Source organism: Hyperoodon ampullatus (genome assembly GCF_949752795.1).
Source record: "Hyperoodon ampullatus genome assembly, chromosome: 8".
NCBI lineage: Eukaryota > Metazoa > Chordata > Mammalia > Artiodactyla > Ziphiidae > Hyperoodon > Hyperoodon ampullatus.
The window spans coordinates 101,629,602-101,657,011 of record NC_136921.1 but is presented as its reverse complement, the minus strand read 5'-3'; the positions used below and the strand labels follow the sequence as shown (position 1 = coordinate 101,657,011).

The following is a 27,410-nucleotide window of genomic DNA, read 5'->3' as shown; positions in this document are numbered from 1 at the left end:
CACCGGACACGGGCTGCCGCCAGGAGGGTCTGGTGGAGGTGGCCGCTGCCTTCGCTGCCCCGAGGGCGGAGCTGCATGCGGGGCCTCGGAGCCTGGGCTGGGCGCCCACGGCCCCCGCCAGCCCTGTCGGAGCCTGTCCCCCGACTCCTTCCACCGGGCCAGCCTTCAAGGACTGAGGGTCTCTGTGCGCAGTCTGGCCCTGGGATGCCTGTCCGGTCTGGCGTCTGTCTCCCTAACCCTGCGGCAGCGTGTCCACCGCAGTGTCACAAACCACGCAAGCCCTGGGGTCGTGTAGAGAAGCCTTCATTTGTTGTGCAAGTGTGAGTCCCAACACCAGGGTCCCACGCTGTCCTCCCCGGAGGGCAGGAACGAGCCGCCCACCAGAGCCCACCACCTCCTGGCCCCAGGCTGCACCGGGGAGTCAGCGTGTGCCCTGGCGGTGGGACGAGTGGGGGCCCTCCTGCTGCTGCGTGGGCTGAAGAAGCAGGACTCACCGGCCTGGCCTGGGCACAAGGCTCCTGCTTGGCTGAGCGCGTGCGTGGTCAGGGGACTGCAGGGTGGTTCCCCGGGGGCGCCCACCCACAAGGCCCTGGGGTCCGGATGGCCGCCTGGCCGTGGGCTACACCCGGGCCCCGGGGGGCGGAAGCTGGCCAAGCTGCCACAGAATGTGAGCCACGAGGCCTCCTGCAGGGATGGGACAGGTCAGGACAGGCCGACCCAGGTGACCCTGGCCCTACTTGCTTCTGTCCCTGGAAGACCTCGGGCTGAAGCTGTGGACGAGGACGTGTCACAGGCTTGCCACGCCCAGGCTCCTGCCTCGTGGCCTCTGGCCTCGTGGAAGGAGGGAGGGGAGGGACGGGATGCCTTGTGGGGGGAGGAGGATGCTGAGCGGAGAGACGGGCAGGGAGAAGCCGCAGGTTCGGGCAGCGGGGGCGGGCAGCGAAGCCGCGGGGAGCAGCGGGCGGGCCTCTCAGGCGGGCTGGAGGCCCGCGGGCTTGGGCTGCGCCCTGCGGGCTGCCAGCTCCGACAGCTTCTTCAGCCGCTTCTTCAGCTCCAGCGGGAACTTCTCGTAGCACCTCTTACACACGGGCTTCATGTCGAACTCCACGAACTTGTTCCTGCGGAGGAGGGGCAGCGGCCAGGAGAGCCGGGGTCTCCTCGGACCCCCAGCCCAGAGCCCACCGCCTCCCCTACCCCAGCCTGTCCACCCCGCCAGCTGGCCAGGTCCGGGGAGTGCCTTCTGGCCGGACGCCATGGGAGACGAGGAGACGGGCCTCCAGGCCTCCCTTTCTGCCTAGAGACTTCTCTTGAATGCTGAAACTCCAGAACCTTCCCTCTTGTCCTCAGAAGCGGGCCGCACCTCACCTCACCGCTCCAGCTGTCCTCCCCCGCTCGGCCTCCTGGGTGAGGTCTGGCTCCCTCGGCTCTGAGCGTGCCTGCTGCTCCCTGAGCCGGAGTGTCCTTCCCTCCCCAGAGGCCAGCGCCCTTCCGAGTGCAGAGGCTCGTGAGACTCCTCCTCCCACCATGCCCTGGGGGGTCCCTGGACCTGCCTTCTCGGGGCTGGGGCTGCCTCTGCTCCCACTGCCTCCCCAGGGCCTGATAACAGTGGGCGTTCAGGGAAGGTCCGCTGAAGGGAAGAGCCCATGGCAGGCCGGCTCCAGCGCGAGCCCCCGACGGGCTCCAGGGGGAGGGAGGGAGATGCCCTGCAGGTCTCCGCCCCCCTCGGCCCCCGACCCCCGGGAGCCAGCACGACTTACTTCAGGGTGAGCCGGCTGTTGCAGGTGGAACAGGAGAAGCAGTGCACACACCAGGCCTTGTTGAGGGCCGACACCACTGTGAGGGGCAGATGGGGGCTTAGCGGCCCCCCCAGGCCAGCCACAGGCCCAGCTGTGCACACGGAGGGCCAGCTGGGCGCGCAGCTGCAGGACCCACAGCCCAGCGAGCGCGGGGGAACGGGGCCTGGGGCGGGAAGGGGGCACAGGAACGGGGGCCTTACCATCACCCTCGATCACGTGGCTGCAGGTGTAGCAGACGTCCCCAAAGAGCTGTGGACAGAGTGGGTGTTAAACTCGCTGCGGGCATTCGTGCCCCCAGCCCAGAGCCAGGGGTGTGGCCCCCACCCACCCCCCAAAGGGCAGCTCTCATCAGCCACCTGGGCCTCCTGCCAGGGCACAGCCTCAGGCCTGAGAGTCCATCAGAACTACCTCCTGGGAAAGACAGCAGGTGGAGGCATGGCTCCCCCTAAGGCCCCTTTGCTCCCGCCCGTGTCCTGACAAGTGTGGGCAAGGCAGTAACCCTGTCCTCTGTGCCAGAACAGCTGGGCAGCTTTGCCAGGCCTGGCAGGGGGGAGGAGATGGTGGTACACGTCACCCCAAGAGCCCAGGACTTAACACTGCCATCTCATTCAGTGCCCGGGGCAGGCCTGGGCCACAAGGCACGTTTCTCAAATGGGGACACTGAGGCCCAGAGGGCTGCCCCGGTCCTGAGACCCTGAGCTCACAGGCCTGGCCTCAGCACCCACGGCGGGGCCCCCGGGGGCCGCCCCATGTCCTCTCCTGCCACTCACACAGCCGCCTTCCCAGCCCGCGCCCTGCCGACTCCCCGCAGCTCCCGCCTCCCCGGTCCTGGGCCCTACCTGGTTGTAGTGGGTCTCACAGTAGGCCAGGCCCTTCTTCTCATAGTGCCGGTGCCCCAGGAACGGCTTCTCACACTTGGCGCAGACAAAGTGCTGGGGGGGGTTGTGCAGGGAGGGCAGTGTCAGGCCTGGAGCGACCTCCCAGCGCACAGCCAGGAAGCGGAGGCTGGTGGGTGGGGGGCCTCGCTGGGCTGACTCCTCCATGGACTGCTCCTGGTCAGCAGACCCCACTCCATCCCTGATCCCTGGTGGCGCTGCATCCTCCCCGGGCCCATGGGGCACCCTCGGCCCCCGTGTCGGGGCCGGTGAGGTGCCCAGGCCGTGGCGGGCTGCACCGTCTGCCTCTGGTGCACACCTCTACAGGCCTAGAGTCACCGGGCACACCTTCCGCCCGTGGAGGCTGTGGCGTGTGAGGATTCACCCTCCCCCGGGGGGCCGGGGCCGAGCCAGGACCCTCGCCAAGAGGCCGCCCAGGGCAGAGACTGTGGGACACAGAGCTGGCCCGGTCACGAGCTTGCACGCCTCCCGGCCAGGTGGTGTCCCTAAGGCCATCAGAGCCCCCGGCGCAGGGGTGAGTGTTCCCGAACAGCCAGTCGGACACACCTGAGCACCTCGCCTGCAGGTGGGCCGGACATGCAGCCACCTCCGTCAACCGCAATCCCACAGGGCACCCTGGGCCAGTGTCCCCAAGGTGTTCTCATGACTTTGGAATCCTCTAGAAGGCCAGGATGGGGAGGGAGGGAGGGGCTGTGCCTGCCCGGCCATGGCCTGTGGGCTCAAGTCTCCTGGGTCCCGTGGACAGACCTGTCCCAGACCAGGGGTGAGGAAGGGTAGCGCCCACGAGGAAGGTCCCCGCTGGGAGCCGGCCACATGGCCTGGGGGCTGGAGGGCGTGTGGAGGGGCTTCGGGGCCAGGCTGTCTGGGGACGGGAGCTGGGGCGCCCACCTGCTGTCCAGGCTGGCCTCGCTCACCTCCACGTGCCACTGCTTGCCCAGCGCGTTGACCACACGGCCCTCGATGGGCCGGCGGCAGGCCCCACAGATGGGGACACCCATCTTGTCATGGCAGGGCAGGCAGTAGAGCTCGCCCTTCAGCTCGCGGGCCTCTGCAGTCAGCTCCTTCCTGGAAGACAGCGGGAAGCCCCCGGGTGACCACCCTGCCCTTCTGTGGCCTGTCGTGCTGGGAGGGTCACCCCAGCCCCTCCAGCGCCAGGGAAGCAGCTTCCTGAGACACACCCACCACCTCCACCCCCCACCAGCTCGGTCCCAGCAGAGCGCCTTCCCCGGGGCAGGCGTTGCTTTCATCTCTGCTCTCTTTGGAGACTTCCTGTGCCCCAGACGGGCCCCGGGGCACAGGATTCCCACCGGGCCCTTGCAGAAGGCGGCCTGTGTCCGGCACAGATCTGTTCCCCGGGCCCCCGCCCCCCAGACCAGACTGGGCGTCTGGGGCCGGCACGAGGGCATGGCTCCGTGGCCTCTCCTTCCTCCCTCATCCGCTCCACCTCAGGCTCACCCTCCGCACCTGGGATTCCCTCCTCTCGGCTTCACCGGGGGGGCCCAGCCCTCGCTCACCCGTGAGTCCTCCCGTCAGCCTCCCCTGAGAGAGGCGTTTCCTGCAGCAGTGCCCTCCCGGACCCACGCTACCTTGCACTGAGCCCCACTCTCCGGATGCCCCTCTCTGCCCCCCCGGTGCTCCCCTCCCGCCCCATCACTGCCCCGGGCGGCCGGCCCACCTCCGCCCGGCTCTCCCCGTTCCCAGTCAGCTGGGCCCCGGCTGTGCACCTACCCGCAGTGGGTGCAGCTGAAGTGGTCTGGGTGGTACGCATCATTCTTGAACATGAGGGGCTGCTCGTCAATGACCAGGTGGCAGCGCTGACAGATGTACTTGCCCAGGCCCTTGGCCTTCTCACGGTTGTGGCAGGGTCGGCACAGGTGCCTGTGAGAAGTGAGGTGGGGGTCAGGGGCAGAGCCACTCCTCTTCCTCCCCAGGCAGCCTGGGCCACCTCCCTGGAGAACACGCCCCCGGTCCCCGGCCGCAGCTTGAACGAACGCCTGCCGGGAAGCCTCGGGGGGCTCAGCTCGGTGGTCCAGAAAAGCAAGCTAGCAGTCCTGCGGCCGGGAGGGCCACGGGTGCACCCTCTAAAAGGAGCCTCTGCACGGGACAAAGACCAGAAGGAAACACAGCAGCACGCCGTGTTTGGACAGTACAGCAAATGGGGTGTTTTTCTTCTTTACGCTTTTTCTGAGCCTAGGACATCGTGTGTGGACGAGAGCAGACATTTCATGGACATTTGCTGAAAAATTCATTTTATTTTTCAAATGTCTTTTAACACACACGAGTGACCGTATAGTGACTTTCGTGCCCAGCCCAGGGGCCAAGGAGTGCCAGGCCCGTTGGGCCTGCACGCCTGCTTCCTCAGGGGTCGGCCCGACAAAGAGGAACCCGGACGTCTACAGGCTCCCTCTGTCTCCAAAGACAAGTGCAGCTGTGTCAGATGGAGGCCCCCAGACCCAGGAACTGTCACTACAGAGTCTTTTTTGTAAAGACCTCAGAGTAATTTCTGATGTTACTCCCTCCATAGGGCCACAGCTGCGGTCTCTACCGAGAGAGAGAAATCAACATGGTTTCTGTTTCCTTGGGCCTCAAAGGCGGCAGGAATTTAGATTCAGGGTCCCCGGGCGAAGATGCACAAAGGCCCCAGTGCACTGCTCCCATCCCCCACCTGCCACCCAGTCTGCCAGTGCTCTCAGCATCCGGGCCCTCCTTCCCTCACTTTCCAGGTCCCCAACCCACTCTCACCAGCCTCCCGGCCACCTGATACCGGTGCGGGCCTCTTTTAGAGGCAGGTCAGGGAGTCCACTTAAGAGAGTAACTCTCAGACTCAGGAACCCCCAAGCAGGTGAGGTGGGCAGACCCTAGGTGCCCGGGCAGCCAACTCCATGCCCTTGACCGTGGTGCCTCCTACCGTGTTTGGGTCTGGACTGCCCTGTGCTTGCCCTGAGTGTGGCCTAGCTCCCCGGGGTGAAGGGTCCGGGGCCCGAGGGAGTGCCCAGCAGCCACCTGCTAAGCTGCTGACCAGCTCCCAGCTGTGCTCTTCTGGACCCTGTGTGCCCCACACAGGGCAGCGGCTCAGGACAGGTCTTCTGATGCGTAAGTGGGTGAATGATTGTAAAAGACAAGAAGGGAAGGATGGCAGGTGTCATCTCCCCACGACAACGTGGCCACCGAGACTGGAAGGTCTTCTCCTGGCCTGGGACCCCCGGCTCACTCTACCAGCCCAGGGGCCACAGACGTGGCCCGTGGCTACAGTCCCCATCTCCCTTCCGTCCCCAGATCCCTGAAGTCCAGTGGGGTCTCCCCACCCCACTCTCCCCCAGACACCCCGTGCCCCAGCCCCATCCCAGGCCTCCTGCCACGGCGGGGCCTCACCACGCCCACGCCTGCCGCCTGCTGCGTCTCTGCCACAGACAGGGCATTTATTCCCTACAACCCCACTCCTGGTGACTCTTCTTTAGCAGTAGGACAACGTGCAACCCATACGGAACGGTTTTTGTTTCAAAGATATAGAAATGAGCGCAACTCCTCAAAATTCTGTTGCGATGGTCAGTGCCCTTAAAACCACCGCCATCGGTCACCTGACAGCAGCCAGCCAGACTCCCACATTTCAAGTCACCGTGAGCCAGTTCTCCCAGACAGCCACCCCGGGCCACAGCGGGGAGGGGGGCCGCATACCCCACCGGCTCCCAGGCATGACAGAACTGAGCAGTCCCGCCCCCTTGATGGAACCCCAGACGGGAAACGCCTTTTCAACAGACCTGATCCCAGCGCCAGATCTAAAGGCAACCTGCAGAATTTTTTCCCAGGTAGAATGAAGATGGAACCTAAGAATGTTACCACTTGAGCTGCAACAGAAGAAGAGAACAAACCACATACGCATACAGCCTGAGTTTCAGAGTGACACACGCTTGAGTCCAAATGCGGGCTCGGCCACCCCACTGGTTTGTTGCTGGCCAGTTACCTCACCTCTCTGAGCCCCTGTTTCCCCGTCTGTAAAATGGGCAGTAATCCCAAGTGCACGGGTTTGTGCGAAAGAATTTCAGACAGTACTTGTGGCAGGTACTTCCCAGGGATGGCTGTGTACATCTTTCAACATTGTCACTAAAAAGTTTTTTGAAGTCTTTTGAAATTAGGAATGGTGATTCGGCTCCCTGTGTACCGGATGCATCACTTTGGGAAAGACGGGGAGAACCAAGCTCTGCTGGAGCCGTCACAGGAGCAGCCACTGTCAACATCCAAACACCCCGCAGACTCCCAGGAAGAGCTGTGGGGCAGGTGGGCGGCGGGCCGCAGCGACCCTCTTCCCAGGCTTCCCGTCCAGAGGAGGAGCCCACACAGGCGAGGGCCAGGCCTCCGGGTCCCCACAGGCACAGACAGCGCCCCATTATGAGGCAGCCTGCAGCTGGGCCCCGCTCGAGATAAAGGCCGTGATTTATTCTGCTCGCCCAAACGGGGCCCCATTATACGGGGCAGGACACAAGGACCCTAAGGAAGCGTCCTTAAAGAGTCCCCTCTCATTGGACCGAACAAGACTCCTTGGCCTCCCACCCTCCCCATTCACAAGACCCCCTCTGCCGATGGCCAGTGCGGGCTTCGGCGCCCAGGCCCGTTGCCATGGCGGCCAGCCCCTCCCTGGCCCCCTCCCTGCCTCCCAGGAAATTACCCTGATCTGAAACGTCCTGTTGTGTCTGTCGGTCCCAGCCAGGCCTCCCACCCGGCCGGCGCCCACTCTGCGGCTTCCAAGACAGTCGCACACTCGGCCTCTGTGACGCTCAGTGGCCCAGCTGGGGGCGGTGTGGGGGGGACGGCTGGGACACACTGGAATATTCACGGCCCAGCGGCAGCAGAGGCAGCCAGAGGAGTGGCCCACCACACAGGGGACCCCTCAGGAATGAAGCGGCCTTTCAGGGCCCGAGGGGCTGCAGCCTCGCCTCCTCTCCTTAAATAGCCAGCCGGCCTCCACCACAGCTGCGCGGAGCCCACCACACACCCACAGGCTGCAGCCCACCCGCCGCCCCAGACCCGCCGACAGAGGTAAGGGCAGGGCCTGGCGGGGCGGGCGGGGAGCTCAGGCCCAGCAGAGGCAGAGGCAGAGCGGGGCAGGGACGTGAGCCCAGCCCCGGCCCCGAGACGCCTCTCCGTGGTCGGGCTACGACCTAGTTATCCAGGCCGCCCCGGCTCTGAATGAGAGCAGCGCACAGGCAGTGTTCCTGTCTCCCTGTCTGGGCTTTTAAAGGAAGAGTGAGCGCCCGGCCTGTGGTCCCACCGCTGCAGGGACAGCCCCCGTGCCCCTCACCTCGAGCCAGGCAGCTCTGGGAGGGGCCAGAGGAGGAGTCGGGAGGGAGAGGTGCTGGCGGCCGATGCCCGGGAGACGGCCACCCCCCGCCACCAGGCCCGCCCACGTCCCCTCCGCGGAGGCGAAGCCCTGCACCTGACCAAGGCCGGGGGCCCCAAGCCCGCCCAGGCCCGGGCCAAACTGCACGCACCCCAGTCGCCTTGCCCGAGCTGAGCGACACGCTGAGGGGCAGCGAGGGCGGGCGTTTCTGGGGACCCGCGGAGAGGACCAGGGGCCACTGCGGACCGCACGGCTGGACCAGCACCGAAACTCCTAACGTGGGGGAGGGGAGAGGAACCCCGGCACAGCAGAAGCGAGCCTGAAAGCATTCTGAAACCAAGTCTGCGCCCCCGGAGAGAGCACGGCGCACGCAGCCTTCAGGCCTGGGAGGCGGAGGGCACGGGGCGGGAGCAGGAAGCCAGGCGCTGGCCCGGCCACCAGGTGCCACCTGTGCAGGCACGCGGGGCCCACGCTCGGTTCGCTGCTCTGCCGTCACCATTGTGCTGTTTTTTGAACAAGGGGTGGTGCCAACTGTGTCGCTGGTCCTGGGGTCAGGCCCCCGGGGGAGCCGCTGAGCCGGGGAGGAAACTCCAGCGCTAGCTCTAGCAGCCAGGAGCCGTAGGTGGAGGTGTTGGCTGTCCCTGCCGGGTCTTCCTGACCTGACTTCCTACTCCAAGGCCGTCGCCTGGCCAAGTGACCCTGGGCAAGTCAGCTGATGCTGAGCCTCCGTTTCCTCATCTGTAAAATGAGGCAACTGACGCCTGCCCCTCAGGACTGGTGTGCGGTGTCCAGGCAGGCCCGCCGCCTCATGCCGGCCAGAGGAGGTGGTCAGTACCTGGGAGTGGCCCTCACGGAGTGGCCGGGTGCCGACTGCACCGCCGCGGGGCACAGCCCGGGCCCGAGGTCAGCCCAGAGCGGAGGGCACCCAGCCCCAGGTTTCCAACAGGACCCCTCCCTCACTTGGCCTCCAGACCACCCCCCTCAAGTCACACACACCTGGAGCAACAGGCAATAATCCCTGTAGTAGAATTTCAGGCAGCCTGAACCACTCTGGAGCCAGGAGACATCATCAGGGCAGGGGAACTGTCCTGGACCCCTTCAATAATTAAAATGTGACATGATCGGGCAAGCGCCCGCCCTCGGCTTGAGGACGACTGGCCAGATGCTCTCTGCCACTCACCCGCAGCCATCTGTGGTGGTTAACGAGGCATGAAGCTGCTGCCGGTCCGACAGCCCCTCGTCCCCGCAGTCTGGACCACCCTCCCTCCCTCTACTATGGGTACCCACGCCTGGGGATGGCACCCAGCCTCCTCCTCGGGGCTGACGTGCCCATGCCCACGGGGCACCTGTCAGCCCCGCCAGGGCTATTATCATGGGCATGAAAGGGGAGGGCTAAGAGCCAGGAGAAGTTTGCAGGCAACTTGCTCCGGGTCCTGTTGCTCGGCCGGGCCACGACGCCGCACAAGCCGCCCCGCTTCCTGCTGCTTCCCGCCTCTCTTGCTCCCCTGAAGCCCAACCGCACAGGCAGGGAGTGGAGGTGTTGGGGGCGGGGCTTCAGGGGAGCCCCAGAAGCTGCGCTGCAGGCAGGGGCACGCGAGGCTGAAACCGACCCCCGCTCGGGGCTGTGGACTGTGTGGGGTGTGCAGAGAGGGCGCTCTGGCCCGGCTGTCCTGCCTTCTCCTGCCCACACCCCCGGGTCCCAGGCCTGGCGAGGGAGGCGGGGTGTTAGGGACCGCCCCTCTCCTTTCTGGATCTCCCGAGTTGACCAAAATCAAAATAGGAACCTGTTACTCTGTCTGCTGGGGCAGCAGCAAAGGTCACCCACTCAGACCTGGCGTCAGCAGACAGAAATGGCTTGTTAGCAAGGCCGGCAGGGCTCCGAGCTGCGCGGCCCCTCAGGTGTAGGTAAACCAGGCGGGCGAGGCCGGGCAGAGACAGGCCGCCTCCCTGGGCCCCGGGCCTCTCTGGGGCTGCAGATCTTGGCCAGAAGACCCTGGCAGGTCTCTCCACCTCTGGGAGAAATGGCTCTTCCTCTCCTGGGAAAGAATCCGCCTCTTGGTAGTTAAACTACCCTGGGTGGTAAAATACCCGCTGCAGGCCTGGGGCCCAAGGGCTTTCTAAAACACGGGTCTCCACTCATGAAGATGCCTACTGTGGGGCTGGTGGGCTAAGTCCAGAAAGTTCAAGAGACCTTGGGATCCAGGCCCGGATGGCCTCCAGGTGCCGGCAGACAGAGCAGGCCTCTGCCCCCCCTGACACTCTGACACTGCATTCCCAGCCAGGCCCTCCTGTGGCGGGTGCCAGGTGCCGGGTGCTGGGAGAACTGGGGAAGCCGGTGGGCAGGCGGGTCAGGGAGGGGCGCGCAGGGTTCTCCTGAGGCTGAAGAGAAGCTGGTCGAGCTCCACACACCGGGCCCTCAGGAATAGGTGACCCGCCCACCCACCCATGAGAAGTGGGGCTCAGGGGCCCCGTGCACCCCGCCCCTCAGACAGCACACAGGGGAAAGGGACAGAAAACGTGGGGCTCCTTCCCCCACCCTCGCACCCCCCAGAGCCTCAGACAGACGGGTCACCACGCTCTCCCTGTGGTGCTGACTCCATCCCCCAGGCCTGAGAGGTGGCCTTCCGGGTCACCAGGGTCCAGCCAGGGCCTTCACATGCCCTGTAGGGACGTGGCTGCACAGTGGGGAGCCGGCCCCATCAGCAGCTTAGCACCCAGTCCCTGGTTTTGGTTTTGCTTCCTGCTGAAGTTCAGAGAGCCTGTGATGCCTGCCCACCCCCAGATGGACCCAAGAGGTGTCCTCAGTGGCCCCTGAGGCAATGCCGAGCGTGGAACAGGGTTGGGGCCGGCAGGTACCGCAGGCTTCCGAGGGCTCATGTCTGCAGAGGGTGATGCCCCGCCGGTCGCAGGCTCTCCAGGGCCTGTCTGCTTGTTCCCTCCAGGCTCAGCCCCGGGCTCTACCTCCAGCTAAAGCATGAATGGCCTTGAGGTGGCTTCCCCAGGCCTGATGGCCAACTCCTCCCTGGCCCCCACGGAGCAATGTGGCCAAGAGACGCCGCTGGAGAACGTCCTCTTTGCCTCCTTCTACCTCCTGGATTTCATCCTGGCTTTTGTTGGCAACTCCCTGGCCCTGTGGCTCTTTGTCCGGGACCACAAGTCCGGCACCCCTGCCAACGTGTTCCTGATGCACCTGGCCGTGGCCGACCTGTCCTGCGTGCTGGTCCTGCCCACCCGCCTTGTCTACCACTTCTCGGGGAGCCACTGGCCGTTTGGGGAGATCCCGTGCCGGCTCACCGGCTTCCTCTTCTACCTCAACATGTACGCCAGCATCTACTTTCTCACCTGCATCAGCGCTGACCGCTTCCTGGCCATCGTGCACCCCGTCAAGTCCCTCAAGCTCCGCAGGCCCCTCCACGCCCACCTGGCCTGCGCCTTCCTCTGGGTGATGGTGGCCGTGGCCATGGCCCCGCTGCTGGTGAGCCCACAAACGGTGCGGACCAACCGCACGGTGGTCTGCCTGCAGCTGTACAGGGAGAAAGCCTCCCAGCACGCCTTTGCGTCTCTGGCCGTGGCCTTCACCTTCCCGTTCGTCACCACGGTCACCTGCTACCTGCTCATCATCCGCAGCCTGCGGCAGGGCCCACGCGTGGAACGGCGCCTCAAGAACAAGGCGGTGCGCATGATCGCCGCGGTGCTGGCCATCTTCCTCGTCTGCTTCGTGCCCTACCACGTCCACCGCTCCGTCTACGTGCTGCGTTACCGCGGCCACCGCGCCTCGTGCGCCGCCCAGCGCGCGCTGGCGCTCGGCAACCGCATCACGTCCTGCCTCAGCAGCCTCAACGGCGCTCTCGACCCCATCATGTACTTCTTCGTGGCCGAGAAGTTCCGAGACGCCCTGTGCAGCCTGCTGTGCGGCAAGAGGCTCCCGGGGCCGCCCCCCAGCGCCGACGGGAAGACCAACGAGAGCTCGCTGAGCGCCAGGTCGGAGCTGTGAGCCGGGGGCCACCGCTCTGAGCACCGCCTCGTCCACAAGGACCACCCCTCAGACTCACCACCAAGGAGGAGCCCGCCTCCGCCCAGCGGCCCCGAGAAAACAAACCGCAGCCTCAGCGGGCCCCCACCACCTGCTCCGAGGCCCGAACTCATCACCCGGCGCTGAGTTCTGTCTTCTCTGCCATGCAAATCCCTGAACAGGGAGAACAGAAGGGACCAGACGGCCACCCCCCTGCGGAGACTGGCCCTGCTCACTCACAGCTACGAGGCACTCAGCAACTTCACCCCCTGCTGAGGGGGCACGGAGGCCAGAAACATTCCTGAACAATGAGCGTCTTTCTTTCCCAAGGGCAGCCTGCGAGGTTCCGGGCCTCCTTCCCCCGACAGACAGAAACGCGCGGAGGTGAAGCTTTGCAGAGAGGACGCGGGAGACAGCTGCAAACGGCCCACCGGAAGAGGAGGCACTGGAAGCTGGGCGGGGGCGGGTGGGGGAGTCTAAAGGTTTTCTCTCAAGTGCAAGGTGCTTTGAGGTTCCTTTGTGGCACCTTTGCCAAAGAACTCTGCGTTTAGGGGACACAAGCTATAAATTAGAACCCAACACTGTAAGCACATTTCAGGGTGGTCACCAGGTGACAGCCAGCAACACGGGCGGGGCCTGTGAGGCACATCAGCTCTCCATCCCTCCTGCCAGAAACCCACACACAGACCTGCACGTGCCTGACAATCCCCAGGGCTTCTCGGCACTTGCCCAGTCCCTCCCGAGTCCCCGTGGAACACACGCTATGGGTGGACGGTCACAGGGAGCTGAGCTTTGTCGCCGCCGGGTGGCAGGGAGGGCAAGGCCGGGCCTGTGAACCCGTCTCCCACTAACCCAGACCCAGCAGGGGCAGAGCCCCACTCCTTCCCAAGAGGCTTCAACCAGTCCCGGCAGGCCAAGCTTTGAGCTGTTTTGCTTATAGGGTGGCCTGATCGCCCTCACCGGTCCTTTCTTGTACTTGATTATACTGATCATAAACGTAACTGTACTTTAATAACTGAAGGTTATTCTGTTTGGTTAACACAACTCCCTCCCCAGAACTTTTCTTCCCTCTGACCCAAGAATGGCAAAGCGGAGGCAAAGGCAGCAGTGTGGACTGTGGTTCTGGTGGCCCTACGGTGGGCCTGCCCCGCGCAGACTCTGAAGTTCTGCCCCGTGGGCTTCAGAGCGCCGACCTGGGCTGGAGGGTGCGTGTAGGGCCCCGCACTCCTTTCATCACAGCGATACTTTACTTTCCTGAGCACGTCCAGCCTCTTCTGGATTTTTCCAGCAGAGCACCGGAGCAGGGGTCCCAGCATGAGCTGCGGCTCAGGCCCACACCCGGCAGGTGACCCCACGGACCAGCATGGGCCCTCCCCAGCCCCGCTGCACTGTCTGCCCCCCGATGGTCTCTCAGATCCGCACCCAGTACCCAGGCTGCTACCGAGTGCTCCGCAGACACCAAGACGGACAACACACGTCTCTGGTGGGGCAGGCAGACGGGCGAGATCACCACGGCGGCGCCAGGAAGGGGCGCTCGACAGGCACCAGAGAATGTGACAAGTGCCCAGACGGGAGGGCATGGGAGACGGACAGCTAGGGCGCTGCTAATGAGGCAGGCCTGCTCTTCCCTGAGGCCTGGCTGTCGGCAGAGGGGAAACTCGGAGTCGGTTGGTTGGGCTCTGTGGCATTTGGGGTGCCTTCTGGACACCAAGTGGAGCTGGCATGTGGGCAGTGGGGTACTCTGGGAGAGGTCTGGGGTGGAGGCGGACATCTGGATTGCCCAGCACACACTCACCATGTGAGGCACCGGGGCTTTGGGCCCAGTGCAGAGCCCCAGGGGAGCCCAAGATGGAGAGACGGGCGGAGGAAAGTGAGCCAGGAGAGGAGAGGGACAGCGCAGCCGTGAAGCAGGAGGAAACTCCCAGAACACGGGGGCCTGGGTGCCCAGAGAGGAGCGGGGGCTGCCGTGAAGGCCGCGGGGACACTGACCAGCCTGGGCGGCGGGGAGCAGACAGGAGGACCCGGCTGGTGGGCTGGGGAGGGCTGCAGGGAATCGCTGTGGAAAGAAGGCTCAGAGGGTGCTTTGAACCCTGGGGGCCACCAAGCCTGAGCCCTTAGAAAGGGAGAGAGCGGACCAGAGCCATGAGCCCCCGCTGGAGAGGGTGTGTGGAGTGAGCAGGGCTTTGGGGTGCAGGGACACGGCCCCCCCTCTGACAAGGCAGTGGGGCCGCACAGATGCCGGGCGGCAGGGGTGCCCATCCCTCGGGGAGGGGGAGGGGAGGTCCTGGCTGTGGGCGTGAGGGTGCTGGGACAGTGGGCGGGGGGTAGGAGGCGGGGAGAAAAGAGCAAGTCTTCGTGGAAGGTGACAGCTTAGCCTGCTGAGGAAACCTGGGCCCCAGCTGAGTGCTGTCTCTCCAGCAGCGCTCGTGGGGCGTGAGGACGGAGGTGGACGGCTGGGGTCAGCACTGTGGGTGGCCAGGCAGGCAGGAGCTTGACTCAGAGTTCCTCATCCTTCCGCTGCACCAACAGCACCCGCTTGGGCCGCCTTCCTCCTTGCTGTATGCTGTCAGCCTGCTCCCAGGAACAGCCCTGAGCCTGGGGTGGCCCCCGACTCACCGTCCCTCACTCTCTCCAGGCTCCGTCCTCACCCGTACACTGGACAGGGCTCTCCCGTCTGCCTCGCAGGGACGGGGCGGCACGGCAGCCCCACCCGCAGCCTGCAGCGCCCGGGCCGGGCCTGGGCCTGCGATGAGGGGCCCATCTCACCTGCCTGCGTTCTTCACGAAGCCCAGGTCGGCCAGCTCCACGTCACACAGCTCGCAGCGAAAGCACCCGGGGTGCCAGTTGTTGTTCATGGCCTTGATGACGCGGCCGATGATGAACTCGCCTGGAGGAGAGAGGTTCCTGCTCGCCTCGTGCCCTTCCCCTCCGCGGCCCCCTCCCAGAGCCGGGAGGGTGGCGCCCGCGGGAGCCCAAGGCCACTGCTCTGAAAGGCAGAGCTCCCTGCCCACCCGCCTCCCAGGCAGCGCCGAGGCCTGTGCGGCCCTTACCGCAGGTCCTGCAGCACGGAGCGAACAGCATCTGGAAGTCGTGTTCGCAGTACTTCCGCCCTTCGAGCTGCAAACGGGGCCAGTGGACAGAGGACAAGGAAGGCACTGTCATCCCCCAAGCTGCGCCGGCCGGCCTGCTGGGTGAGGACCTGCCCTCGGGGAGGCTGGACAAACACCCCACTTTGTGCACCTGCTACCACCACAGGAAGCTGGGGCGGGCGGGGAGGTTTCCTGGAGGAGGTGATGAGAAGTGGAAAGGCAGCAGGGCTTGGGCGTTCTGAGAGGAAGGAATTCCAGACAGTGAGCTGCCCGTGCAAGGCCTGGAAGTGGGACGGGATTGGCCTGTTCGACATGGGGGGAGTGCAAAGCGAGGGGCCTCGAAGAAGCTGGCAACTCAGCAAGGCCGGCCCCTCAAAGGGCCCCTGCTGCTTGCAGAAGACCTTGGCCCTGCTGGTCTCAGGAACAAGCTGAGGGCTGGGGGCGGAACGTCAGGCTGGGGAGGGCGGGGAGCGAGTTTGAATTCTGTGTGTCCCTTGGCCCTGTTTCCTGTGTGAGAAGTCCATTCCCCCAGGGGCCACAAAAGACCCAGGGAAGGGACACAGAAGGGGGGACACAGGAAGGGGGGCAAGGGAGTCCTGCAGCCGCTGTCCCCATCTGTCTGGGCAAGGAGGGCCCTCGCACTAGCCCCAAGTGTGGCCCCAAGAAAGCCTCTGCTTTCTTCTCCCTTGATAATTGTATTTGGTTTTCCCCTGTTCTCTAAAATAAGCGTCTTATTAAGCTGCACCTGGCTAGAGCCCTAGCCAGTGACCTTCCGAGGCGGCAGGAATTTAAACTGTCGTAGGCACATCCACAGCGCCCTGCCCACATCTCCCCTCCCACCACCCCCGCCTCCATCATCGGCCAGCATTTCCCAGGAGGCACCACAGGCAACAGCAACTCCTACTCTGCCAGGCAGATCACACACCCCACAGCCATCTACCAGCCCGTCCCATCAGCTTGGAAATCTATCCAGCCTCTGAGCACTGCCCTGGTGTGCTGGTAAACATTTCACAACTGGCTCTGAGGCTGCCTTGTAGCGTTTGCTGATTTCTGTGGTATAAATATTCCCACCCGTGGTCAATGTCAAGCTACCAACAGACCTCCGCATGGAGCTGAGAAGAGACGTCAGTAGCCACCATGGTACAGTGTTTCCAGCACAGAGGCATAATAACAAATCATAACCTCAAAGGCATAGCTGATCGTGAAATGTAATAAAGTAATTAGGAAGTGGTGAGTTTTGAGTATCTGTTACCTTTGTTGTTTTTTTTAATTAACTTTTATTGGAGTATAGTTGCTTTACCATGTTGTGTTTCTACTGTACAGCAAAATGAATGTTACCTTTGTTTTTCATAGTTTTATCTCATTGTATGTTTATAGCATTTAACTTTTAATAATGGCTGTGTTTAACAACCGGCTTGCAAGACTGCTGAAAATTTCACAATCTGCTCTTGTGACCCAGTGCAGCCCAGTGTAGGCCCCTTCACTTCCATCTGGATTTACCGAAATAATCGGCTTCTGGGCCCACCTGTTCTCCTAGCTTCTGTCCCCGCTGCACAGTCTCTCCTCAGCATAGCAACCAGAGGTCCTTCTCTAAGGTCAGACAATGTGACCTCTCCCCTCCAGACCCTGCAGTGGCTCCTGCCCTTCCCAGAAGGAAAGCCTAAGGCCCCACGAAGGCCCACGGAGCCAAGCAAATCTGCCTCCCCACTCTCGTCTTCTTCTGTTCCCTCTCCTTTGCTCTGTTTCCATCACACCGGCCCCCCACTGCTCCTCAATACCTGCATGCTCCAACCTCAGGGCCTTTTTGCCCTTGCTGTGCCCTCTGCCGAGAGCTCTTCCTGCAGGTACACGCTGCTCCCTCCTCCTTCAGGTCTGCTCAGACATTCCCTTCCCTGATCACCACCCCCCACCCCGAGATGCCTTACAACCAGAGCACTTAGCGCCATCTGATACACGTGGGTTATGTTTACTGCCTGACCCCAGGGAGGGTAAGTGCCACCAAGGCAGGGCGTTTGCACCCCAGGGCTCTCCAGCATCTGCCCAGAGGTGCCAGGATGAACGGTGACTCTCCTTCAGCACCCATGGCCACTGGGAGAACACTGTTCACATCTCACAGGTAAGGGATGGGGCCCCGAGCTGTGGCCAGCAAGGTCCCCAAGGAGCACCGCTCGGCTCAAGGGCTGGCATGTCTGCCTCATCCTTCACAAGGGGACCATGGCCAGGCATGGCCCACAGGCTGCCAGAGGGCAGATCCTGAGCTGGGCCCGGGGCTCAGGCTCTGAGAAGGCAGCGGCGAGGGTCCGGGGAGCATCCTCACCTCGTAGAAGAGCCCATCGGGGAAGGGCCGGAAGCACTGGGCGCACACGAAGCAGTGCTCGTGGTACAGCTCTCCGCTGCTGTTGACAATCCGCTCTGCGGGGGCGAAGCGGGCCTGGCAGCGCTGGCACACGGCATTGGCCAAGGCATTGGACATGTTACTGTGCGGGAAGAAGGAACGGGCACGTCAGGGCCTGAGGGCCACACTCGATGGACACGCTTTCTGGGGTGAAGACAGCGCTGTCCTCACCCCGGGTCGGCCTTGGCACCACAGGGACTGAGTCACACAGTTGGGGCCACGCTGCCCGGCACCGGCTTGGGTCACCCCGCGTGGCTGTCACCCATCCCTGCAGCTACCTTGTGCCTTGGGCACATTAGGTGCCAGCGCATGCCAGGCCACGGTGGCCTTCCCAGATGACAACCCTGCGAGGCCAGCGCAGCACCTCCATCTCCCAGATGGACAAGCGGAGGCCTGGAGAGAGTGACCCGCCCACCACCAGGGCCACAGTGGGCGGAGGCAAAGCAGACATCAGAACCGGTCCCCCGCCCAACTCTGGGGCCCCGACCTTCCCCCACACCCTGCAGCCCCCCGTGCCCTACACAGGGGGTCAGGCACAGGCCCGGCCGTCGCCGGGCTCAGGCCGGTCAGAGCAGTCACGGCTCAAGTCTGGCGCTCTCACTCACAGGGCGGCCGAGGCTGGCCCTCGCTTTGACGCCCAGCCGTGGAAGGAACCTAGTCAACGGCCGTGGCCACGGGTTACAGGCTGTTAGATGACGGACACACAGGCTTTCAGCAGGGTGCCTGACCCACTGTAAGCCCGCAGAGGACGGCGCTGTGCTTGTCAGTGTCACTGACCGGACCCCCAGGCTGCTCAGTCGCAGTGCTGGGCCATCTCTTGAGGTGTCAGGGGCACTCGGCAGACACAGGGGAGCGGCTCGGTTTTTACACACTTATTTAATCCCCGAGGCCACCCTGCTTTCCTAAGGCTCAGAGAGGTTAAGTAACTTGCCCAAACTCACAGAGCAGAGGACAGCGTCCAGATTTGAACACAGTTTGGTCCGACTTCAATGGCTCTTTCCCCTGCACCACGACTTAGTTTCAAATCACCTGCGCCCCCAAAACATACAAGCACCCCACCACGGGGAAGGTGAGATTGTGAATACTGGGGATGGGAGCAGAGTGGGGGGCGGACCTCCTCGTCCATGGGGGGCAACTGCTGTCCCCGCAGAAGCGGCAGGCATCCCGCCGCGAGGCGTGGAATCCGAGCTAAACTACAGGGGAAATGGCCACACAGACAGATGTGTGCTGGCTCCAGGCTGGGGCCCCAAGGCTCAGGCTGGAGGAGCCTGGCTGTCAGCCCCGACAGTCTCTACAAACACCCAGCACCCTGATGCCTGTGCCTTTGGCTACAAGGGCGGCAAATAGACTTTGTCTCATGTCAACTGGGTGGGCACAGAAGGTAGGTCAGGCTCAGTGAGGAGAGATGTAACCAGTTGTCAACATCGCGTAGACGCGTACGGTGGCACGCGGCACGTCTCCCGAGAACATCTTTGCAGCCTGTTCCGCCTCCCGGGATGCTGAAGCCCACCCCTCCCTCACGGCCACAGCACCGGGAGGAGAATTCTCAAGCGAGCAACGCTCGTGCCGGGGTCCCTAGGTGCGATGAGCCCAGGAGGTGGGAGAGGGCTCTGCCTGTCAGGGGTCCAGGTGTGGACAGTGGGTCTAGCGGAGGGTCGCTGCCACGTGGACACGGACTGGAAGCCGGGCTGGGGCACCCAGGCAGGACTTCCTCTCTGCTCTGCTGGATGAGCCCTCGTGGCAAGGGCAGGGCCGGTAGGCTCCTTGGCAAGTCTTGCCAGGCAAGTGGACCTCTGCCTGCCCCCAGGTATACTTGGGGGACCAAAGCCGTCTCCTGCATCCATATTTAAGCCAAAGGGGCAAGGAGGCAGGACGGTGGCAGGAGGGATGAGCAGAGCCCAAGATGACAGGGAGGCTCTGTGCACAGTGGCCACCACCCTGCTTTCCAGCTCCCTGCTGATCGTCACAGGGCGGAACAGACAGGGCAGGGACTGACCAGTCGCCATGGGCTGGGCTGGACTCTGTCAGCACGGGCATGGTTTCCTGTCCCGAGAACACTGTGAACCTGGAGGCCTTGTTCTCTCCAAACGCACATACCCAAGGTGTCTGGGAGGAAGTTCCAGTGCCTGGCCACGAACAAGACCTTGGCAGGTCTTGGAGTAGTCAGAAATCAACAGGAAATCCTGTGACTCTGAGCCTGGAATTCCCCACTGAAAGGACCCAGAAAATGAAGCCAAAACAAGAATTCAAGTGCAGGCCCAGGCTTCCAGATTGTTCCAGACCTCTGGACCCTAACCAAGCGAGTGCACAGCAGGCCCATCTTCGGTTTGCCTCTTCAGAACTCCGGCCTCCCCGCAAGGCAGACATTCAGGGACTGCGTCTCCACGCTGTCACCACAGCAGCCAGCCCCCAGAAGAGCAGCTGGCCCTTCACTGGTCTGGGTCTAGTTCCCTGGCTGGGCCCCTGGGAGTCTCAGGTCAAGGATTCTGCCATCTGTCCCTGACACACCTCGCAATAAGCCCCGGCACAGACAGGTGGGGTGCGGGGGTGACCACCTCCCCCCTGCCCCACCGGCTGCCCCAGCCCAGGTCTCGGCCAGATGCACCCCCGGCGTCACTTCTGTGGCTGCATCCCCACGGCCCCTGCTCCGGACCACAGAGAACACCCCAGCCCACTGGCCGAAGGCAGACGAATGGGCCGATGTGCTCACATGCTGGACAGCCGGACCACAGCCCCGTCAGAGAAAATGCCAGCTGTCCCCTGCAGGAGGAGGCCGCTCCGGGCTCCACCCCGCGAGGTTAAACCCTGACAGACCTAGCCCCCAGCTGTGCACCTGGAAGAAGGTGCCAGCTCCTAGGGGCCTCATTTCCTCATCTGCAAAGAGGTCGCCGGAGCAGGACCCGCCCCGCAGAGCTGAAGCGAAGAACTCGCTGCCTGCAGCATACGTACAGCGCGCGGAGGGCCGGCCAAGCGCTGGATACAGAGCGGTTGCTGCCGGCAGCTCAGGGACCCCCGCCCCGGCCCAGCAGCGCTCCCTGAGGGGACAAAGGAGGGAGACGCACATGCCACGTCCTCCTTCACACATTCCACCCAAGAGCCGGGAGCACAGTCTGCCCGGTTACCCGCAGGGAGACACCGCCACCCCGCCCCGGTTGGACAGCACACAAACACTGCCGAGGGCACAGCCACCACCTAGAGGCCAAACCCCAGAGCTGGGGGGCGGGGGGGCACACCTGTGCTCCCGAGCAGGGGCCACGGGGGTGCCATCACAGAAGAGCCCACTCCCTGAGACGGGCTGGGGCAGCCGGTGGGGCAGGAGGGAGGTGGTCACCCCCACCTACCCCGTACCCTTCTCCAACCCTCCGCGGCACCCCAAAGGCTCTCAATCTTGACAACCGATGCAAGCCTATTTGTTGCAAGACGTCACTGAGTTCTAGCCTGGGGTGGGCTGGAGGGAGTCCTCTCTGAGCCAGGTCCTCGGGAGGGGAGGTTGCTGGTTCCAGATAAGGAAACTGACGTGCAGAGAGGGTCAGAAACCTGCTGAGGTCACAAGGGATTGGACCCGTGCTCTCTCGTCCCCTCAGCTCCTGGTGGCATCACACAGGCATGACCATTCACGACTGCTTTTTCAGCAACCCCAGACCACCCCCACTCCAGTCTCCCACCCACCAGAGCCTAGAAAGCCAGCGTGAGGGCCCAGGAATAGGTAGGGGCTGGCCACAGGGGCCTTTGCACACTCGAGGGTGAGTCCGTGTCGCTGAGGCCAGGTGATCCCGCACAGCAGTCAGTCACAAGCCAGAAGCTCAAAGAAATACCAAGCTGAGGTTAGCATATGAACGTATGTGCATGCATGTGTGCACGGGACTTTCCTGAGGCCTGATCTTCACTATCAGCCCTGCCCTCCTTTCATCTGGGCCAAGTTCTTGTGCTGCATCCATACAGTGAAACCGGCCTCCAGCTTGGCCTCTGGCCCACCAGGGCCCTGGTCGCCCCCTCCCGGCTCACTCCACAGATGTCCACGGTCATCCAGAGGCCAACCGGTGAGGGTTCCCGTTCACTCAGGTAAGTCACTTGGCCTCCCGCGCTCCGATTCCCCACCGCAGCAGTGGGCTTGTCCAGTGCCCATCCTGGTGCAGCCCCCGGTGAGGGGCCTGAGACACGGACGCAGGTGCAAGCCCGGCTACAACAGGTATCCCGCCTGCTCCCCACCTGACGGCCTCCCAGACGCCTTTGAGGGCTCAACCCTCAGCCCCGCTCCAGAAGGCTGCCCTGGCCATGCGCGCACCGTGAGCACACAGTGGGGCGCACGTTTCCCGCGGAGCATCAGCCTCCGGGTTCGCTCTCCTCCCAGGCCCCCAGGCCGCCCACCTCTGTGACGGCTGCTCTGTCTCCTCCCTGAATCCCCACCCGCTCCTCGCAAACCTCACATCCTTCCCACAGCTCCTCCCCGACGCCTCCGGGGGTCCCACCTGCTTTTTTGATGCCAAAGACCCCAAGCCCACAGCCCTCACCGCTCCCACTCCCTGCAACTTCAACACGTCCAGGAGCCCCTCCCCCGGCCCCACCCTCACTCCGGGGGCTCCACCATGTAAGTGCCCCCGCAGGCCCTCCCCGCCCCAGGCTAACACATCCTGGGAGATGCCCTGAGGTCGTCCCGTACCCACAGGTTCCCCCTCCCAGTCCCAAAGGACGCTCTCCTCATTGTCCACACTGGCAGCTCTCCCCGGGATAAAGCAGTCCAGGCTTTAGAGTCCCTCCACCCTGGCTTCACGTCACAGCTTAGCCACTTTTTGGATGGGTGATGTCCCGCGCGTTCCCTGACCACCCAGGGTGCTCATCTAGAAAGCGGCCAGAAAGCGATCCGAGTCTGAAAGCAGTCGTGGCGGTTACCTCAGGCAATTTATCTGAGCGCCCCATCCTCAGCGCCCTGCCCAAGACTGCTGATCCCAGGACAGCAAACCCGGCTGGATTAAGCCGCGCCCTGCCCCCCATGGCCGCCGCGCCAGGCGCTGTCCTCACGCCCGGGGCAGCCGGGCCGCCGCCGCCGCCGTCGGAAGGGCCAGACGGGCGTCCGAGGAAAGGCCTGCGGCGGCAGCTTTCCGGCCATTGTCCCCCGCGCCCCCGCCCTGCCCCCGGCCACCTACCCGGGCGCGGCGGGCGGCGAGCTCTGCCGGTGCTGGCGCCGCCGGTACAGCCCCGACGCGGCGAGCGCGCCCAGCCGGGCGGCCATGGCGCGGGCCTCCTCCTGCCGGCGCGTCGCCGGCCGCCTGCTCCGACCGGCCGTCGGACCCCAGCCTCGGAGGGCAGGTGCGGCGGCGGGCAGCCACCAACGGCCAGGCTGGGCGGCCGGACGCCCGGCGTGCGGGGGGCGCCTCGGCCCCCACCCCTCTGCACAGGAGCTCACGTTACGCACTGCGATCTCCAAAGGGCAGCAGAGTCAACTCCGAATAGAAAGGATATTGTTCCCGCCGCGGGGGCAGCACAGTGAAAGCTGAGGCTGGCAGGGTTGGGTCCAGGCTGGGGAGGGAACACGCTGGAAGATCCCAAAGAGCACTGAGGTGAGAGGTCCAGTCCACAGTGGCAGGGCAGGATGCCTGGAGATCCCGGGTTGCCAGGAGCCTCTGAGGAAACCCTAAGCCCCCTGGACATGCTGACGATGGTACAGTCATCTGAGGAGGGCAGTATGGGACTGAGCCAGCTTAGGAATCCTGCAAACAGTCAAGAAGCTGATGAGGGATTCCCACACAGGCCCACGTTTGCCTTGTTCCCTTCCCTGAGAACCTACAGCCCCCTAGGAGACCCAGACCAGGGCAGCCCGGTCCCTGGATCTGGCCAACAAATAACCATCCACCCCAAAAGAGGTCCACACTGTCAAAAGCTAGAGGGCAGGGAGCCCCCCGGCTCACCACGGAGAGCAGAAGCAGCAGCCTCTGATGGAAGACCACCAGGAAGGCACCGTTTCCATGCCTTTTTACCTAAAGGGACTGGCGGGGTTACTGTGATCTAAGTGCAAACACCCACGGCCAGCATCTGAACTGTGGCCGCTGCTGGCCGGGCAGGCACCACAATCAGCGTTAAATAAGGATGCGGAGCACGCACAGAAATCTATAACATAGATTCCACTTCCCCGAGAAACCTTTCTAGCGGGGTCAGGAAGCATGAGCAGTATCTTCCTCTGCCTTCCATCATTCCAGGGTGCTGGTCCTCCAACACTGGGGCAGGAGGAAACTGAGGGGATCCATCGAGACTCAGATGCCAGTCCCAGACACCGAAGAACACACGTCATCCAGTAAATCCAAACACGAGGAAGTATGTACTCATTAACTACCCTGGGGGTCAAGCCCCAAACACGGCCAGATGACTACAAGCACTGGGTGCAGTATAGTTTGTCAAAGCAGCTCAACTCCAAAGGTACCAAGCACTGATCAATTCAACAAATATTTTCTTAAAGGTGGCCCCAGGGGCTAAAGGGCAGAGAGAAGCTGAGCCTGGAGCCAACAAGTAGAAGGATCACCTCCCACCTGCTGATGTAGAGAGATGAATGCTTGAGAAAGCTAGTGTAGAGAGTTTTCTTAGAGCAGCTTCAAGTCGATGGCCTAGGGCCTAGGCCCCTCTTCCCAGTGGGGGTGGAGGTACCAGTCACACTGGGATCCCCAGCCAGCATTCTGGCTCCAGAGAACCCAGTTGCAAAAACACAGTAAGAATGATGTCAGCAAAAATGGCAGAATAAGGACCTCTGAAAGTTTGTCTTTCCATAAAAACAACGAAAAAACTAGCAAGGAATGTCAGCATCACCCTTTTCAGAACTCTGTAAATTAACCAAAGACTTACAGTAACCCAGAGAGCAAGAAAAACTGCTGAGAAGACATACAGATGACCAACAGGTACATGAAAATATGCTCAACATCACTAATCATCAGGGAAACGCAAGTCAAAACCTCCAGGAGATATCACACCTGTCAGAAAGGCTATTATCGAAAAGACAAGAAATAACAAGTATTGGTGAGGATGTGGAGAAAAAGGAACCCTCTTGCACTGTTGGTGGGAATGTAAATTGATGCAGCCACCATGAAAAGCAGTATAGAGGTTCCTCAAAAAATTAAAAATAGAACTACCATATGATCCAGCAATTCCACTTCTGGGTATTTATCTGAAGAAAACAAAAACACTAATTTGAAAAGATATACACACCTCTATGTTCATTGCAGCATTATTTACAATAGCCAAAATATGGAAACAACCTAAGTGTCCATCAACGGATGAATGGATAAAGAAGATGTGGTATATAAATGCAATGGAATACTATTCAGCCATAAAAAAAGAATGAAATCTTGCCATTTGAGAAAATATGGATGAAACTTGAGGATATTAAGCTAAGTGAAATAAGTCAGACAGAGAAAGACAAATACTGTGTGGTCACATTTATACCTGGAACTTTAAAAACAAAACAAAACAAAAAGCCCAGGTCAGATACAGAGAACAGATTGATGGTTGCCAGAGGTGGCAGGGGGCGGGGATATGGGGGAAATGGGTGAAGGGAGTCAAAGGATACAAACTTCCTTTTATAAGACAAATAAGTCATGGAGATGTAATGTACAGCATGGTGACTATAGTTAAGAATACTGTATTTCATATTTGAAAGTTGCTAAGAGAATAGATCTTAAAAGTCCTCATCACAAAGAAAAAATTTTTTTATAACTATGGTGTCTAGTTAACTAGATGTTAACTAGACTTATTGTGGTGATCATTTCACAATATATACAAATATCAAATCATTATGTTGTACAGCTAAAACTAACATAATGTTGTATGTCAATTATACCTCAATAACAATAGATAAATTTAAAAAATAACCAACTGGGAGGGGGTTATAAAAGCTGAATCTTGGTAAGAACACCTTTATGGTGTTTTAATCTATCCTAGTCCTTAATCCCCACTTCCTAACTCCATAGCTGCCTAGAAAAGTAACTGGCTGCATTCCCAGTAATGAGGGCGCAGAACAGGGCTGAAACTCTTTCAAAGCTTCATTCCCAAAGGAGAATGACCTGGTCTTCCCTGGAAGATCCCACTTGAAAGGCTGGTTTTTATGTGACCTCACTCACACTTACCCAGTGCTCAAAGCCTCTCCTGGGGTGAGTTTTTCAAATGTATTACTATCACAGCTACCTACGTATTACTATCATAGCTGCCATTGTCACAGGCAAAGGGGAACAGTTGGGCAATTGACTAATCAAGAAGCTTAAAAGGAAAAACCAAGGAATGAGATGTCCTTAGGGGCTTCGAAAAGAACCGACATATTCCTGGGAATCTAGAAGGCCATGCGAATGCCCAGGGCTATGTGCATGCTCAGGAAAGTCCTTAGAAGGTCCTAAGCTCTCACTTCTGATGGACCTTTTGGGCTCTGTACTAGCAGGAAGTGAAGACTAAGACGGAGTTGTAAAATGCCTGGTTGGATGTTGAAACTGTGCCCCAACATACACTCAGAGCCTTCAGTAAAGGCTGGGAGACTTACTGGTTTCAGACATTCAAGAAAATCTCTGTCCAATCATTAGCTGACTACTAAACTAACCAGGCAGAGACTTCAGTGGCCACAAATGACAGAGATACAGACTTTACAGAATCGGTTCAGAAAAACCTCTAAACAAACAATAAGCAGCAACAACAAACCCTGGGGAGCAGGGAGAATCTGGTTTCCAGAGCTGCCACATTATTTTATTTGAAAAGTCCTGTTCTCAGCAAAAATTATGATACACGCAAAGAAACAACAACAAAAAAAGACCTAGACACATTAAAAAAAAAAAAGAGCAATCAACAGAAACTGTCCCTGAGGAAGCCCAGATGTTAGACTTACTAGACAGACCTCAAATCAGCTAATACAAATACATTCAAAGAACTAAAGGAAGCCAGATCTAAAAAACTAAAGAAAAGTATGAAAATGTCTCACCAAATGGAGAATATCAATAAAGAGAGAGAAATTATAAAATGGGACCAAAAACAAATCCTAGAGTTGAAAAGAAATACTAAAGAGAGTCCTTCAGGATGAAATGAAAGGACACTAGACAATAATTCGAATCCACATGAAGATATTAAGAGCAGGGACTCGGACTTCCCTGGTGGCACAGTGGTTGAGAGTCCGCCTGCCGGTGCAGGGGACACGGGTTCGTGCCCCGGTCTGGGAAGATCCCACATGCCGCGGAGCGGCTGGGCCCGTGAGCCATGGCCGCTGAGCCTGCGCGTCCGGAGCCTGTGCTCCGCAACAGGAGAGGCCACAACAGTGAGAGGCCCGCGTACCACAAAAAAAAAAAAAAAAAAAAAAGAGCAGGGACTCCCCTGGTAGTGCAGTGGCAGTTAGGAATCCGCCTGCCAGCATGGTGGGGACACAAATTCAATCCCTCATCCAGGAAGGTCCCACATGCCTTGGAGCAACTAAGCCTGTCTTCCACAACAACTGAGCCTGTGCTCTAGAGCCTGTGAGCCACAACTACTGAGCCCATGGGCCACAACTACTGAAGCCCGCGTGCCTAGAGCCTGTGCTCCACAACAAAAGAAGCCACTGCAATGAGAAGCCTGAGCACTGCAACGAAGAGTAGCCCCTGCTCACCGCAACTAGAGAAAGCCCGCACAGAGCAACGAAGACCCAATGCAAGAATAAATAAATAGGGAAAAAAAGAGAAGAAACTGTTAAATTATTTAAAAACAAAAAAGAAATTAAGAGCAGTAAAGGTAACCATAAGATAAATATAAAAGACAGTATAAATGTATTTTTTGTTTGTAAACCTTTTTTTCCCATCTGGTTTAAAGATGACTGCATAATGAAATAATTTAACACAAAAGAAGGCAATGGGGTAGGAATTAAGAAACAAAAAAGACATAAGACAAATAGAAAA

The 27,410-nt window shown here is 61.0% G+C and overlaps 2 protein-coding genes across 2 annotated transcripts; one reads left to right on the top strand and one right to left on the bottom strand.

Moving 5' to 3' along the window:
• Positions 1-287: 287 nt before the first annotated feature.
• LIMS2 (LIM zinc finger domain containing 2) lies at positions 288-22,508 on the bottom strand. Its single transcript, XM_079709876.1, has 10 exons — positions 22,414-22,508; positions 17,446-17,605; positions 15,051-15,156; positions 14,806-14,926; positions 4,421-4,570; positions 3,607-3,757; positions 2,636-2,728; positions 1,997-2,045; positions 1,758-1,833; positions 288-1,118 (listed from the first exon to the last, which is right to left on the bottom strand). Exons 2-10 carry the CDS (start codon positions 17,599-17,601, stop codon positions 971-973), a joined length of 1,050 nt encoding a protein of 349 aa, XP_079566002.1. The 5' UTR covers positions 17,602-17,605; positions 22,414-22,508; the 3' UTR covers positions 288-970.
• On the top strand, positions 10,942-12,021 carry GPR17 (G protein-coupled receptor 17; the record flags this gene model as incomplete). The annotated part of the gene is made up of 1 exon (XM_079710209.1): positions 10,942-12,021. Exon 1 carries the CDS (start codon positions 11,002-11,004, stop codon positions 12,019-12,021), a length of 1,020 nt encoding a protein of 339 aa, XP_079566335.1. The 5' UTR covers positions 10,942-11,001.
• Positions 22,509-27,410: the final 4,902 nt, after the last annotated feature.